The 17,290-nt window shown below is 41.4% G+C and overlaps 1 protein-coding gene across 1 annotated transcript in view; it reads right to left on the bottom strand.

The window, feature by feature from the left end:
- ETF1 (eukaryotic translation termination factor 1) overlaps positions 1–17,060 on the bottom strand; it is a 28,000-nt gene extending 10,940 nt beyond the window's left edge. Inside the window, exons 1-2 of the mRNA XM_022588912.3 lie at positions 16,939–17,060; positions 16,674–16,777 (exon numbers count right to left, since the gene is read on the bottom strand). Coding sequence (XP_022444620.1) covers positions 16,674–16,759 — 86 coding nt within the window. The 5' untranslated portion in view covers positions 16,760–16,777; positions 16,939–17,060. The remainder of the gene's footprint in view (positions 1–16,673; positions 16,778–16,938) is intronic.
- Positions 17,061–17,290: the final 230 nt, after the last annotated feature.

Raw genomic sequence — 17,290 nt, forward strand, 5'->3', positions numbered from 1 at the left:
AAACACACACACACATGAATACTACTCAGCCATAAAAAAGAAAAAAAAAGAAAAATAATGCTATCTGCAGCAAAATGGATGGACCTAGAGACTATCATACTAAGTGAAATCAGACAGAGACAAATACCATATGATATCACTGACATGTGGAATCTAAAAATATGACACAAATGAACTTATTTACAAAACAGAAACAGACTCACAGACGTAGAAAACAAACTTATGGTTACCAAAGCAGAAAGCGGGTGGGGGAGGGATAAATTAGGAGTTTGGGATTAGCAAATACAAACTAATATATATATAAAATAAACAACAAGGTCCCATTGTATATAGCACAGGCAACTATATTCAATATCCTGTAATAAACCATAATGGAAAAGAATATGAAAAATATGTATTATAACTGAATCACTCTGCTGTATACCAGTTTGATTTACAATCAACTATACTCCAATTAAAAAAAAGAATATGGTAGGTGCTCAAATATTTGAATGAATATTAGTTATGTAATATGTAAAGAAGTAAGGCACTTTAAGGGGTTCTTGGGAAACACCTCATTCCCCAAGGAGTGAAGAGAGAAGCTTTGATAAGGGTGTGACAACAGGCTGGAGTTTGACCTTGAGTCTATGGCAGAGGCTTGGAATCTGGTGGTTCTTCAGAGGATGATGCCATCATAGGGTGGTGCAACAAGTCTTTCCAAAGTCTAGATGAAATACCAATTTAATATCCTGGTCCCTCCCTTTAAAATTCCTGGTGGTCCAGTGGTAAAGAATCCGCCTTCCAGTGCAGGGGACGTGGGTTCGATCCCTGGTCGGGGAACTAAGACCCACATGCTGCAGGGCAACTAAGTTGTGCACCACAACTACTGAGCTCGGGCGCCTCAACGAAAGAGCTGGCGTGCCGCAAAACTACAGAGCCCATGCGGCACTAGAGAAAGAAAAAAAAATCCACACACCACAACAAGAGAGAGGCCCGTGCACCACAAGGAAGAGCCCATACCACAAAGATCCCGCATGCCGCAACTAAGACCCTACGCAGCCAAAAAAATAAATATTAAAAATAAATAAATAAAATTCCAGGCTCACCACGAAAATTTATAATCACTAATTTAGCACCCTAAGTATCCTTATAATGGGAAACGAGAGCCTTGTATTCACACAATGTCACACCCACATACACACACCTCTCTCTCTCTAAATAAATGTATCTCTAAATATATTTTACATATTAATCACTTTTGAGTTTGATTAAAAAGAGCAATGCACTGAAAGTCTGATCAACTCTGGGTACTCAAGCAAATTCAAGTTTCTACAACTAAAAACCAGGACTAAACCCTGACCTATGGAGGACACCCCCCAAGGCCTTGTCACATGGGAGGTCCCTTATGAGCAGCCACCAGCCTCACTCTTACCTTAATACTGATGCCAGCAACATATCTTTTTTACCTGGGCATTCTCAAGATACTTACTAGCACCACCAGTTAAGAAATACCTCATTTCAGTATTCCTAGTTCTCCTTGAAGCAAACATAAAACTACATTATCGGGCTTCCCTGGTGGCACAGTGGTTAAAAATCCGCCTGCCAATGCAGGGGACACGGGTTGAGCCCTTGTCTGGCAAGATCCCTCATGCCACGGAGCAACTAAGCCCGTGAGCCACAACTACTGAGCCCACGTGCCTAGAGCCCGTGCTCCACAACGAGAACCCACCGCAATGAGAAGCCGGCACACCGTAAAGAAGAGGAGCGCCCGCTCGCCACAGCTACAGAAGGCCCACGCGCAGCAACGAAGACCCAATGCAGCCAAAAATAAAAAATAAATCAATTAAAACAATCCTATGATAAACCATAATGAAGAGTATAAAAAAAAGAATGTATATATGTATAATTGATCACTTTGCTGAAAAGCAGAGATTAACACAACACTGTAAATCAACTATACTTCAATAAAAATAAATAAGTAAATAAATAAATTGAGACAATTTATATTTTGAAGGCAAAAGCTGATTTGATACGAGCCAAAGCATGTTAAGTAATGTGATTATCATTTTACAGACTGTTTCTACATGATACTTAATGAGTCTGTAGGAAAGTTACTTCCTAAGATTCTTATAGATCATGCCCCTAAAGGCTATGACAAGTTTAATCATTACAAGTATTAGTGTCATAATGAAATGGATGGGGGCTTTCTTTAGATAAACTGGGAAGACTGACAGAAACACCTAAACTTTCCCCTAACCACCGAGTGTGTAATCTCACATATCCAGTGTCTGGTGGAAGTTGGCAAGAAAAAGAAATTAGAAAGATGGGTACAGTGTTAAGTCAAATGGGCTTATGTGCCAAGTGGCATAAGAAAGAAAGGAAGAGACAGTGAGGGGAACAACATCAGAAAGTAGAGAAAACCCCTAATATTAGCTTTATAACTATAGTTGTTTAAAATCTGGAAGTGTCTGGAAACTACCTTTCTAGAGTAAAATTAACTTCACAAATGTGCACCTTGGTACCAGCATTGGAAAGGGACCTCACTTACACAAGACCCTGCCCTTTGAAAGTTTTCTCCTAGTGGTAAACTCCACAAGTCCCTTAGTCAGACAAGTTTTCTTTATAGAAGGAGACAAGCTGGCTATCAAGCTCTTCCACTATCAAAATGGTTGCTCTCAGATTGTCAGCTAATGTTCCGTCTCCAAAACCGGCACTGTTTCTGTTGGGGTATCTACTCCAAATCTAGAAGGCTGGTTCACAACCTTTGTGATACTTCCCCCAATGAACTACAAGTCGATTAACAGTACATGGTAAAGTATGGTGTGTGCTCTGCTGCCACCCCTTGGATAGCGGATCAAATATTCTAGCCAAACCAGAGAATCAAACAAATTTATGATAAGCAGCTTTAGTTGTTACCACAAACACAAGGAAAATGATCATTAAAAAAAGCTGCTTCCAAGATACACTTCATATAAGATAAAGCATATCCACACACCACACCTGACCCATAGTTATTTCTTCACCTATATAAATGTATATCTAGTTCCATTATTTAAATCACCTAAAACTTCAAATACAGTACTGACAAGCCAGACTGATTCGGAACAATCCCTTGCTCTTGCACACACACATTTACACTAAGTCAGATGTATCGCTCTCATACAATTCTACCTGTGGCCGTGTTCCAGTTTCTGAATTAGACAGAAAAAGAATTCTCAAATGAAACAAACTGGTATCTTCTATTACAAAAAAAGAAAAATGATCTTTACAGTCAGTGAGTATGCTCTGGGTCCCATTTTTCAGCTATCAAATGTAACAAACTGCTTTACTTCCAATATTTATCTTGCTAGGTTCCTGAAGAGGAATTTCCAAAAAACTTTTTGATAATTCCGTCTGGAGTTCTGCCAAATCTTATAGGCCAAAGAGGAAAAAAGGAGTTTGCTTTATCTAGGAGGGGCTGGAAAAATTGGGCAAGTAAATTTAACTTCAAACTTGTTCTAGATTGTAGGTGCCACCTGTATAATATGAAAATACACAAGATAGGGAAAAAAGAAGACAGGTTAAATTGCAATATGGGCTTCACTGGCTTGTATTTGTTTTCAGATGAACAATTCTCAAAAGAGCGTATTTCTCTACCCTGGGGCTTTTGGAATCTTTAGGGACCAAGGGAGTTAGTTACTTCTCAAAAGAAGAGCTCAGTTTTAAAAAGCTCGTGTGCTCTGATTTACAGAATAGTTTCCTAGGAGATGGAACGAGCAAAGAGGCAGTAAGTAGGAAACGTAATGAGAAGGGGCTCCAAGGATAGCAGGGGTGAAGGCTCAGAGCTCAGGAAGCTAATGTGCACCAAACCCCAAAGGATGTAAAGTTTGAGGCTAAAAAGGATGTTGGGATAAATTAACTGAGTGAGCCCAAAATGCCTAAAGGAAATCCCTAAAGCAAGATAATCAGGTGGAGGACAAAGCAATGACCTTAAGATAAGCAGCTATTTACTTTCCACTGCAGATAGGTTAAGAAGATAAGCATCCATTAAGCAACTTCACTGTATAGCACCAGAGTTGGGCAACCTTGCACTCACATCCATTTAACATCCTAGAGAGGACAAAGTGAATCTTGTTATAGGATTCCACTTAAAAAAAATGGTTTGGAAGTATAGCTTGCCGAAAAATTTTGTTTGGTAGATTTCTACCAAGTTGCTAAATCTGAAACACTACTTGAAAGTTAGTCTTGGCTTCTTACTCATTTTGAATTTTGACTAATGTTTTAAAAAATTACCTTTCACTAGTTTCCCCTTGTGCCTCTCCCTACCCAGTCTGGGGGAAACCTTATGTTTTTGAATTCATCTGACACCTGACTGGGGATGAGGAAACAAGGATTATTTAAATGGATGGCTTTTACTTTAGAAATTTAAAGGCCACATTATAATCTCTGATGTTTTGTATGTTGGGTTTGATACAGAAAATTAAAGTTTTTCCAGGAATTTCCTGGCAGTCCAGTGGCTAGGACTCTGCATTTCCACTGCAGGGACCATGGGTTCTATCCCTGGTCAGGGAACTAAGATCCTGCACGCTGCACCACGTGACCATAAATAAATAAATAAATAATTTAAAAATTTAAAAAAAAAGGGAGGCTTCTGGTTTTAAAAAATAAATTAAGAAAAAAGAAAGTTTTTCCAGGAAAGCTTCCAAACAAAATAAATAGTCCTCCCCGCCCACCCCACCCCCCCAAGCCAATCTAAGTTGCTAGACCAGTTTGTGTAAACACCAAAATAAAACCAAGGAAGCTGACTATTTCATTTTAAAGTAGAGCAAACAGTCCTAAGGGGAGAATGAGAAATAAAGCTCTCACTAAGGAGCTGCTGGCAGTGTATGCAAACTACGCCTTTGATTTTAATAGTTTTCACCCACTCCTCTGCTTTGTCACCATGCCCCTTTCCCAAAGTCAAAAGGCTCTCATTCAAGAGCCAGTGAATTATGAGGTATACAGCAATGATTCACATGCAGGTTGTAAAAACTGAGCAAAATAAGACACAACATACAATGTGCCATGTAAGGCCTCTAGGGGCCTCTGTTCTCAGATCCCTTCTTGTTTCTCATCATTTTAGGGGCACTTTCCCTTTTCAAAGAAGAGTTCAGCAGTGCTTCCACCCAGAAGACTAACTTCTGAGAAATAAAACAGCTGGGAGACAGAAGGAAGTAGCTGTAAGTAGACTAAATACGGACAGTAAATAATACTAGACAAAACTCAGGAAGGAAGGGAATTTAAAGAAATAGCTGACAGCTTTCTGTTCCCTCATTCTCAAAGGTGACCGTTGAAAGGAATGTTTCTCTCCCTAGAGTAGTACCACCAGTTACTTACCTAATCCAAGGTTTCATGACCCCTAAACACTATGGACAGGGAAACCTAAGGTTCAGATTGTCAGGACTGAAAGGTCTCTAAAGAAGAAAACACAAGGTAAGCAGAGCAAAGCCTGGGCTGTGGGGTATAAGTTTATGTAACTTTACGGCTCTCAGGATTCCAGCCTCAGGATTCAAGAAGCCTGCTGATGCAGATGGTCATAAGAGTGACAAACAAAAAGAAAAATCTAGGTACTCTTTGACCTGTAAAGATCTCACCAGTGCTCATCATTAACAATGCTCAAGAACACTTTAGAAAGGCAGGTAGGAAGAAAATGTGGTACCCACAAGCTTGTCCACTGCCCAATTTGCATGAGAGCCACAGAACCCTTGGAGAGCTTTCTAAAAAAGCAAAACAAAAATGCTCCGGTACAAAAAGATCTCCCCTTCCTCTATATTCTGACTCAATAGCTCATGAACAGGGAGAGTGAGGGTGATAGTGATTATGGGTTAAGAGAGTCTCAGTTCTCAAATGGATTGATTTAAACAGAATCAGGTAGATTTTAATGCGTAACTAGGGTTAAGAATCACCGTGTCTGGGTTGCTTTCTATGCCTTTAAGCAGGACCTCTTAGCCAGCTCAAGTCGTGGAGATTCCATGACCTCACCCCTACCTAAAGAGAAACTCAGAGCCCAAGTGCTGCAAGTAAGCTGCTGTCATTTACCCTAGCAGTAACACAACTCCAGTGAATTGTGATGGCTCAGACGTGCCCAAACTTTTTCCAGCCAGAACCCTATCATCAAATCCCTGCCATCCATCTTATCACCCCTACATAATAGAACTACCTTCAGGTTAGGGCCAGGAGCATTTTAGAGACTGCCTACTATACGGTCTAGTTGGGACTTAAGAGTATATGCCCCCCAAGAAGCTTTCATCTCGATGTTTGTCTAGGATATGCCTAGGATATGGATGGCCAAGGTTCCCCCTATCCCCTTTTCAAGCTCACAAACCTCAACTTAAATCTCAGACACGCCATTTCTGGGATTCACTAAGCTAGCTACATTATATGGATCACCAGCTGAAAATCAATCAGTTCCTCTCCAATTACTACTCCTTTTGTCATTTTATTCACCATGGTTTTATATGGGTTTAATATGGGAACGTAGTAGGAGGGTGGTTATGAGCACAGGTTTCCAAATCAGACAGATTTGGGTTCATGTCCTGTCCTATCAGCACAACCTAGGGCAAATTACACATAAATCCATTTGGGACTCAGTTTCTCCTTACTTCACAAGGTCATGAGGATTCTATAAGAGAATATATGTCAACTGCCTAGCATGGAAGCAGATAGATTGCTAAATGGTAACTAGATGGAACTTGATAGTTTCTTGTGCCCTACCCCCCTGCCCTTAATAGTAAAAACCAGAATTAAGGGCACAGCACAGCTGGGCGGGGCGGGGTGGGGTGAGGTGGGGAGCAACACTGTTAGGTGGTGCTGTAGTCTTCTTTGAATCTGAGTAAGTCCAAAGAGGGAGATAATAGTTGACTTTGTGGTAGGTGGTAATCACCTTTATTGGGTTACAGGACCTGCCAAATCTACCAAAAGAATAAAAGAACCAAACCAAAACAGTTCAAAACAATATGGTCAGAACACTAAAGCTGTTTTGTAATTTATCACAAGGGAGAAATAAATTCATTTCCCTCTAAAACTTTAAATAGCTTAAGTGGCTTCATCTTACAGCTGTGGCATGGGTTAAATATTCTGATATAATTCAGAGACAGTCACTTCTATCTGGTTATCAGTCACTTCAAAGATCTGACCTGTTTTCTCTTCCACCAAGTAACAGTGAAACAACACTTACTTATTGAAAGCAGAACTCATTTCAGGACATAGTGGATGCTCAAACATTTGAGAATGAATAAATGGTTAATTGCTAACATAAAAAATTGGGTCTTCTCTATATAGTCTCTTCTAAGCGGACACCAGAGATTTATTTTAAACTACTAAATAAAAAACCAATTAAAAGTTTGACAATCTTTGGAGAGGAACTAACATGTGCCTAGAAATGACTAGTTGTCCCTGCTTTAGCTTCACTAAAATGCTCACATCATCCCATCAGTCTTTTAACACAACAAAACTAACACTTTCAGAATGCCTTCTTTTGCCACGTTTAATTGGTTCATCCTCACCTTGATGCCTGCCCCCCACATTACCTATGATGCAGGTAGGAGGTTGATGGGGCTGCTTTTTATAAAGAGCTTGCAGAATACCAAACTAAGGGAGGATTCTGTTACTGTTCAAAGAGGCTAGACAAAGTTACTAGAAACTGGTTTTGTGCAACTGACCTCAGGGTTAGATGCCATTACCAGATGGGACAAGTACCAATATCTGAACATGCTAAGACATTAAAGCAGTCTCTATCCTAGAGGATACAGTAACTCAAGATGTCCCAATATTTTATAGAAAGTAAAGCTTACAGAAGGTTCATTTTATCCTCAAAGCACTAGGATTGCTGTCCTCCAAAACAAAAATGTATATAGCTGGTGGAGTATTTTTTCTACAATTACAGGAATTTACTTTGTCATAAAAAGAAAACTAAAACCAAACAAATCAACCTAGTGGAATATTCCACCAGGGAGCAGCAGAAGCTGGAAAATTTCTCTAGCATTCTCACATCAGTGCAAAGCCAGGAGATATCAATCACAACCAACATTAGGGACCTACTAACAACCAGTGTTCTACACAAGACTGTATAAATGAGAAAGTCCACTTCTTATCTTTTCTGGCCACTACGCAAGTACTTTTCAAATAAAAGAAAAGCCACAGCCTTCCTGTAATCTTCTTTCTAATACACAAATGAGCTTCTGGGGAAGGATTTAAAACTTAAGTTTTTTCCCTCACCAATGACGCTCATTAAAAACAAACATGTTCAGTACCCAAATTCTTCCTAGGGTAGATTTGCAAACAGCATGCCTCTTCCCTTTTATCTTTGCTCCTCGGTCTCCACAGATCTGCTCCCTCTAGTAAATTGCAGATCTCCTTGGACAAGAATCCTCCTTTCAGAAGAGAATAGATGTTTCTATTCAGCAAAAGAAATACTAATCAAAGAGCAAGGCAGTGTGGTACAATAGTTAGGATCAGAGGCTCTGGAATCAGGAAAGTGGGAACAGAATCTAGCACTGCCCCGTACTAGACTGTGATATTAGGCAAGCTACTTAATCTCTCTACTTCAAATTTCTTCATCCATGAAATAGCAGTAATAGCTTTTCTCACAGAGCTGTTGTGAGGAGCCAAAATGTATGCTATTCAACCCATCTTCAGAAAACTAGTTTCATTATTTGATTAACCCTGTCTTTCCCGAGGAGCCTTCTTTCTTAAGTAGAGTCATAAAGGCCAGAAGATGCCAGAGAATGGGATAGCCAAATAGGAAGAAAACTTTTTTTCTTCTTCAGTAAAAAGCTAAAAATATTCAGAGGTATTAAGGAATTAATGTTTGGGGATCAGTACATTTTCAGTACTTGCAAACTAAAGTTTATTTACGCTGAAAGGCAAACTGGTGTTGGGACTGTCAAACTCTGTCAAGCCAACTTTACCAACAAGGCACATATATGCAAATACTCTGCACTATTTCAATACCCCGAAAGCTCACCAACCATCGACCAACACAAAGCTTTTGAATCTAATTTTAGGCTAACTGGCTTTTAATCAAGAATGAATTTCAATGACCATTTCAAAGTCTCAGATCAGTTACAGCTCCACTACATCAGTGTATCAAAGATACTGTATCAGCCAAATAATACCAATGCCCACAGTTACATTCTTTGAAACACTTGCCTTGCCTAGGAAATCTGCTCAAGTAGTTAAACAATCTGTCCGTTTTTGACAATGCCCAATGCCTCATTCAAGACCCAAATCATTTGCTTACACTACATCTCCTTCAACATGTACCAGGTTATTCTGGGGCCAGAAATGGTTCATAGTATCACTCCAAAGTTGTGTGTCAGACCATTCTCATGGTATTACACACTGCTCCCCTAAATGTATAAATGTCCAACCTACAGCAGATGTTTGATGAAGCTTGTAAGCTGACTAGTTAATAGTAAAAAATACATTTGTGGGCTTTGTTTTTCATATACTTAGATGTGAGTTCGGGGGAAAATCTAATTTACAAGGCCACAGACATGGCAAGAAAAAGACAATCTTTTGTGTTGACTAGGATCATTCTTCTAAAGGAGACCTTAAAGGATAAAACAAAAATGTGAAAACAGAACAGTATAGGACCAGTACTCCCCAAGTTATCTGCATGACAAGAAGTTGTTGTCAGGCACCTGAAAATGTCAAGTCCTCTGAACTGGGTAGAAAAGATGGTGATGAGTAAAGACAAAGTATACACTGGATGAAAGCTACATGTCTAAAAATTGGTGTTAAAAAAGATGTTTTATAAAACAACTTGGAGGTTAAAAAAAAGGACAAAGCGAACATGTAAATACTTATAAGACACCTATTACATACAAATTAAGGAGATAAAAGAGAGACGGCTGGATTAAAGCACAGAAAGCTTGATCAATCTATCAACGTACAAGAATCAAGTGTTTTTATCTTTGTATCCACAGAAATAATAATGAAATTATGGCTCTTAATCAAACTCAGTTATGTTTAGAAGTGAGAAAAAGAGCAATCATTGTTTATCTCAATTCACTTAGATTCAAAGAAAAAGATACCTGTTCAGAAAAAGAAAAAAAAAAAAAAGAGGGAATTTTCATTCCTTATAGGCAGTAAGCTAGGGTTCAAAGTATGTCCAGTGGCATAAGAGAAAGCTGTTATCAGAGGGAACTTCATCCTGCTCTCTGAGGACAGCTGCCCCAAAGAGAAATCTCATAATTTCCAACTTGCTGGAAAGAAGAATCTTGAACCCCCTCTAAATCCTTTCTCCCCCGCCACTAAAAGAGCAGGCTGCTGAAGAATTAAGAGACACCTATCAAATGTATTCTAGAAGAAGGTTCTATTCTGAGATCCCTGGAGAACAGGCTGGACTCAGAAAAAATTTCTGCTGCCCAAGTTCTCAGAGGGGCAGTTCCAGCAGTAGGTCTAGGGAAAAGAGGCAGATTTCTCCTTTTCTTTAAATAGGATCTAAAACCATTTAGCCCTGCTACAAAACCCACATTTTAAGTTTTCTCACAACCAAACATGTTCTGAAAGGTTTGCCACACTGAGCACACCCTCAACCCCAAGCTCAAAGAAAAAGGGCCCTCTGCTAAAGGGGTCCAACTGGTGTGTGTGTGGAGGAGGGGGACACTGGAGACCTACATTACATTCTGCCTTAAACGGTATTCTAATTAGGTACTCTTGCTTACCTAGGAACGTGTCCAGAGCAAGCCTTCCTTTCCTGGAAGGATAAGTGTATCTGCTGTTACAATGAGAAGTCTGTCAAGAGTTGAAATTCAAAGAAAGTAATTGTTCATTAGGTTCACAGTGCACAGAACACCATGCCAGAATACAGAGGCAGTTAGGACTAGATCCGAGTTAAGGCAGGCAGCCTATGACACTTGGAAGGGACTGAGGAACACCACCACACCCTACTCTTATCTCCTCCTCTTCCCTTTACTACCTCTTTCTTGCTCTCTTCTCATGGCTCAGACCTGTTGGTGGCATCTGTATTTTGACCCCTTAGTGAGAAGCCACCAAGACCTCTGTAGTTATTTGTTCTACACTCATCTCTTCTCAGGAAATTAAAAATATTCTAATTCCTGACTTTTCTCTAGTGGGGTCTTTTACCTGTCTGTTAACAATCAGAGACAGGAGGGGCAGGGGAAGCCAGAACACAGGATGAAAAAAGCCTTTTAAGAGCCTGAATATTCTTGTATTAGTATGAAAAACTACAAAGTATCACTCTAGTTACAGCCAGCTCTTTAAGGATATGGAAAACAAAAGTAAAAATAAAAGTACCCGAAATTCATCGCTTTGAGAACTTCCAAGTGTCATTTAGGTGAGTGTTCTACTAATCAACAATTTTCACTTGGGAAAGGTACCCAAACACATTTTAGATACTTTAATTTATTCAAACCATATAAACAATCTGTATTATTTGTCTTTAAAAAACCTATTCAACGATTTCATAAAATTACTAACTTCTAATTCAATATAATGTAAGGAATTTTGTGGAGATTTTGGTCTTTGTCCCCGGCCTTTAGCAAAGCTCTTAAATCCCTCAGAATTTCCTGAGATGGGAGTTTATGTTATTCATATGGAGTGCCAATGAAGTGACTTAGGGTGGGGCCCCTAGGCAGACTTAGGATGGAGCTGGTCACCAGAAAGACCAAGTTTTTTGAGGGCTGAACTTTCTGCTCTATCCACAGACCTATGGGAAGGGGAAGCTGTAGAGTAAGCTCTATAAAAAAACCTCTTGAACAAGATTTAATGAACTTCTGGGTTGGTAAACTCAGGTGGCATACCCCAGTTTCACAAGGACAGAAGCTTCTGCACTCGGACCCTTCCAGACCTTGCCCCATGTACCACTTCATCTGGCGGTTCGTCTATACCCTTTATAATATCCTTTGTAATAAACCGGTTAACGTAAATAGTTTCCCTGAGATCTTCGGGCCATTCTAACAAATTACTGAACCCAAGGAGGGAGTCATAGGAACCCCCAAATTATAGCCTGTCTGAGAAGCAGGGTAAGGTAGGACTTGCTTTGGCATCACAAGTGCGGGCAGTCTTGTGGGACTGACCCCGTTACCTAGTGGGATCCAACACTAACTCTGGGTAGTGTCAGAATCTAATTCAACTGTAGGAACGCTCAGTTGGTGTAGAGTGAGAATTGGAGAACTGCCTGGTGTGGGGAAAAAAACCACACATCTAGTATCAGAACTACTCAAGAGTAGAGGAAAAAGATAGTCCCCCCACCAGTTATATTTGGGGGCAGGAAAGACAGTCATGTAAAGCCAGGTAATTTATTTCCTTCAACGTCAAGATATCTACAAGTTGTTTTTAACAAAAGCTTTAAAAATGCCCAAAGACCAAAAGACTCAAATGAAGCTTAGAAACTGTGCTGATCTTCAAACGTGGGTTATCTGACTGAGCCCTCATTATATGTGAAATAAGATTCCCTGCCGAAGATAAGTGAAAAAATATTCTAATACCCACAGACACAATTTAGCCCAAATGAACCTTGTCTGTTCCTTGGTTACATTCACCACTGTCCTTGGTAATAACAGGCTCTGGTTATGATTTTATTACCTGAAAACTATAAAGCTTCCAACACAATTTCTGCAGCTACCTCTTGCTGGCTCAGAAAACATTAGGAAAAAACAACCTAAATTTCCCATCTGCCTTCTCCTACATATCTTCACCTGGTTTAGTTCCTTATTCAAAATACCCACAACCATGGTTTCCATCCACATTGTCCTAGTTCCAGTTGACTTATGTACACATTTATCCTCATTAAGCCAACTACAGAGAATACGCCAAGAGCAATCGTCAACTGGGAAGAGCTATCATTAACTTTAAGTGGGACTTATAGATAGGAAAAGAATTAGCTGGTTATTTTACTAGCATACACAGAAACCAACATTCTACCAGGCTTATATGAAGCTAAATATGTATGTTCCACCTAACTTAAATTCAAGTTATACGTGTAACACACTTTTTAACTCAGAAAATTAAGTATGACAAAAAGACTGCAGAAAGACTCCTAGTAAGTTCCCCATTTTAGTCATTTTGGCTCCTATAAGTGGTCTTCCATAGCATAAAACAGTCTGTTATAGCTGTAGTGTAGTCTTGCATTTTTTTTAAAACATAAAATATATCCATTGGGCAGTACAGCACATTGGTTCAAATCCTGGGCATCTGCTACATTCCAGAAAGTAAGATATTTAACCTCACAGCCTTAGTCTGCCTTTCCCACCAAATGGTGGCAATACTTTTTGTGAGGGTTAAATGAAATAATGTATTGCTTAACACAATGTCTGTAACATGCCAAGTGCGCAATAAATTATTGTGCTTAGAAACTTCACTCTGTTCAGATGTACTTAATCAGTGAGTCCATTTTACAGGTGGTTCCCCTTTAAAGCTACATTACCTTGGGGGTCATATATCAAGATAATCACATATTGACTATCTCAATTTCAAAATTACTCTTATCCCAGCATACCTTAAGAGCCAGGGTTAAAAACAAACCAATCTGTGATTCTCATGCCCAGAATTGCTGGGGGGGGTGTGTGTGTGTGTTGGGGGGTGGGGGGTGGAGAAGAAATCTTCATTTCCAAAGCCATTCTACTCATCTGCCACTAAGTGCGATCTAGTGTTAATAACCATGCTTGAACACCTGTTTTCTCCTGAAACCCACAACTTGCCCCTTAAACACCAGCACAGATAGATTTATTGTGCTATCCAGTTTGTGCTTAAAGTCCATCACACTTCTCCTATTAGTATTTTACCATTAGGCAAAGAAGGAAAAACATTTCTCACTGTACACTATTATAATCTAATGAGTCTGACTAACACAACTCAACCATGATAATACAATCTTGCTATTCTCAAAAAGAAATTGGTATATACCAAGAGCCGTTTGAGTTAAACAGAAGAAACGTGTGACTCCCTTCCTGATACCTACAGATGGCCAAGATTTTACATTTTCATGGGATCAAGATGTAACCAAATCCTGAATAAAAGCAAAGTAGGCAAAGCAGGACACGATTATGAACCACACTGTTTAGAGGACAGTTTAATCTTGTATAAAAACTACTACTTAGAAAAAAAGTTCTGCAAAGAGAACCTCATTTTTAGCATGCTTTAAACTTTACTGGACTTTGCTAATCAAAGGACTAAAGTCTTTAAAAGCTTTAAAGAGGAGCTTAAAAGTTTCAAGTGGTTAGGTAACATGGATAGGAACAAATTTAAGAATGAGCTTCCTTCATCAAGCAGTAAAGGGAATGCTGTTATTAAGCACTGTTATCTTCAGTGTCACTTCACTTGGACAAGAAGCAAATTATAGTTTGAATTCATATTTTAGACTTCCTCAGAGTATGTAATGTATTCAAATTCTAATGTGTGAACCTGCTTTCAAGTTAAAGTAACAAGAGGGACTTCCCTGGTGGTGCAGTGGTTAAGACTCCATGCTCCCAATGCTGGGGTTCAATCCCTGATCAGGGAACTAGATCCCACATGCATGCCACAACTAAGGAGCCCACGTGCCGCAACTAAGACTGAGTGCAACCAAATAAATGAAAAAAAAAGTTAAAGTAATAAGAGAACAAACCCAAGGGGTACATCCAGTTTTAAACAACAGTAACAACAGCAAACTGTAAAAGCCATACTCAAGTGAAGGATTCAAGTAACATAACAGCAGGTGCTAGTGAAACAAAAGAACCCGGCTAATTCCTGGTAGTGCATCATAATGGGTCATGACCTATATTGCTCCTCCTGTACAGTATTCTCACACTTGGGGAATAATTATTCATTCTACCATGTAGCAAAGAATCATCTGTGTTCAAATTCTGGTTAAGATTATTATCTAGGTCTGAATGTCGTATTAAATTCAAAGAAAAACAAACCTACTGAATGAAAAATAAGCTGCTATCTTCAATTCATATCTTAGAAAGTGAGCAAAAGCCCCAGTAACTGAAGAGGACTAAACTTTCAGAAGTTTCACCCCAAAGAGAACTGTCACTAATTACTAGGAACAAAACACAATGGCAGAGACTTCCCTGGTGGCACAGTGGTTAAGAATCCGCCTGCAACTGCAGGGACATGGGTTCAAGCTCTGGTCTGGGAAGATCCCACATGCCACAGAGCAACTAAGCCTGTGCACCACAGCTACTGAGCCTGCGCTCTAGAGCCCGAGAGCCACAACTACAGAGCCTGCGTGCTGCAACTACTGAAGTCCGCGCGCCTAGAGCCCGTGCTCCGCAACAAGAGAAGCCACTGCAGTGAGAAGCCTGTGCACCACAATGAAGAGTAGCCCCCACTCGCCACAACTAAAGAAAAGCCCACATGCAGCAACAAAGACCCAATGCAGCCAAAGATAAATAAATAAAAAATAAATTTATAAACAAAACAACACAATGACAAAACTGTTAGCCCTGGGCCTTCAATGGAACTAAGCACACTTTATTTCATAAAGCAGTAACAACTATGAATTTGATGAATCCTATCCTTGCAAATCTACGAAGCAAGGACAAAACCTGTGCTGAAAACCAGAATGTCCAATTCCTGTACTGAAAACAACTTTTAACATGGCCCAGGACAAGCCACTCTGCTCTTCTAAGAATGCTGAAGACGTACAAATATGTCATGTTCCAAACACTTTTTTCCCCCCACTTCCTGTAAGTAGAGAGTTTCTATGACTGGGAAAAAGAACAAAATAAAGTAATATAGTGAGAGGATATACCTCTGACACACCTTCCCCCAAAGAACTTTTTTTTAATTAAAAAAAGAACATATAAAGTCAGTTTTAACCTAGTCTCCCCTTCCCAAAACGGACACACCTAATAGTTTCTTACCCAAATTTACAAAAAAACCCTCAAAGCCCGCTTAATCCAGTTCTGAATTTCAACAAGCATTAATACTAATACATCAGCACCTCTACCCCAAGAGTTCCAGAGAGAGGCCAAAAGGGACCCTGTTGGTAGAGTTCACATGAACGGCCCCATAACTGGGATTTCTCCTGTATATACAGATACACACCTGTCAACCAAAACCTCCCCCACTCCCCGACCCCGCACACATTTCAGGTTAGAGGTTGTTCCTGTAACAGCTAACACCAGGAAACTAAGGAGTAATTAAAGGACTTGAAGGAAGTCATATTGGGAGAGTTGTAAGACCCAGGGAAATCAGAGGAAGTCAGAAAGAGGTTGTCCCTGACAACCCCTCCTTCCCGCCCCATCCAAACTTCACCCACCCGGGTCTCAGAAGCCCGGGAGGGGGAGGCCATTTTAATGAAGCTTGGCTGAGAAAAGTGAAGGAAGGAGAAGAGAGGAAATCAGGGAAGGCGTTCGGAAAGCAAGGCTTGGCCCTTTCCCCCAGCAGCACCCGAGTTGGGTGGCAGCACCTGGAGCTCAAAACGGGAGGTTCTGGATTCAAGCGCCTAAAAGGGGTACAAAAGTAGCAGTAGCCTACCACGAGGGGGTCGAGGGGCCCGAGCCCCGGGAGCGGGACCCCTTAGCCCTAACAGGGTAAAGGGCCCCCTCTCGGACCAACCGCGCAGACCCTCGCCCCTAAGACTAGGGCTACTACCCAGAGGTCCAGAAGGCGGGAGTTGGCTAGTGCCCGGTTCTCCTCATCCGGCCATGCGGCGCGGGGGCGGCCATCCTGAGGGGTCCGGAAACCAAGAGGGCATGGGGGGGCCCAGAAGCGGCGCTCACCCGCGGGCCGCCTCCAAGCTCTTAATGAGCTTTTTGATCTTCCATATCTCCACGTTCCTGTCGGCAGCACTGGGGTCGTCCGCCATCTTCTCGCCTCCTCCTCCCTAGAGCGGCCCGGCGGGGCCCGGAGACACCAAGACCACAGAGTTAGCGCCGCCGCTGGGGCAGAGCGGCCCCCTTCCTCGCCACCCCCGACAGTCCCTCCTCTTCCCGCCCCGCGCGGCCCGCCGCGGTGGTCGCTGGCATTTCCCTTCCCCTGGCTTACCTAAGGGCCCAGTCCTGGGCGGCAGCGGCTGCTCCTCCCCGGCGGCGGCTCCGCGGCGGCGGCTCTGACGTAGGACACCGGCTCCCTCTTTCCAGGCAGCTGCATGTGTTGCAATCCGCTCACATGGGGCCTGTGACATCACTTCCTCCGCCAGGGGCTGAGTGGAAGTCGGCAGGCGGAAGGGAGGGGGCCGGTGAGGAAGAGAGGAAGCTCTGCGCGCGCCGCGACTTTCCATTGGCTCTCTGGGCCGTGGCCTAGAATGAGCCCGCCGATTGGCCGCAGCTGGGGCCGCGCTGCCTTGTGAGGTAGAAGCCGGGGGCGGGGGAAGTACCTCCTTCCTTCCGGTCCGGAG

This window comes from Delphinapterus leucas, chromosome 3, assembly GCF_059928025.1.
Source record: "Delphinapterus leucas isolate spDelLeu-1000000601 "Yukka" chromosome 3, BTC_Dleu_Yukka2, whole genome shotgun sequence".
NCBI classification, from domain to species: Eukaryota; Metazoa; Chordata; class Mammalia; order Artiodactyla; family Monodontidae; genus Delphinapterus; species Delphinapterus leucas.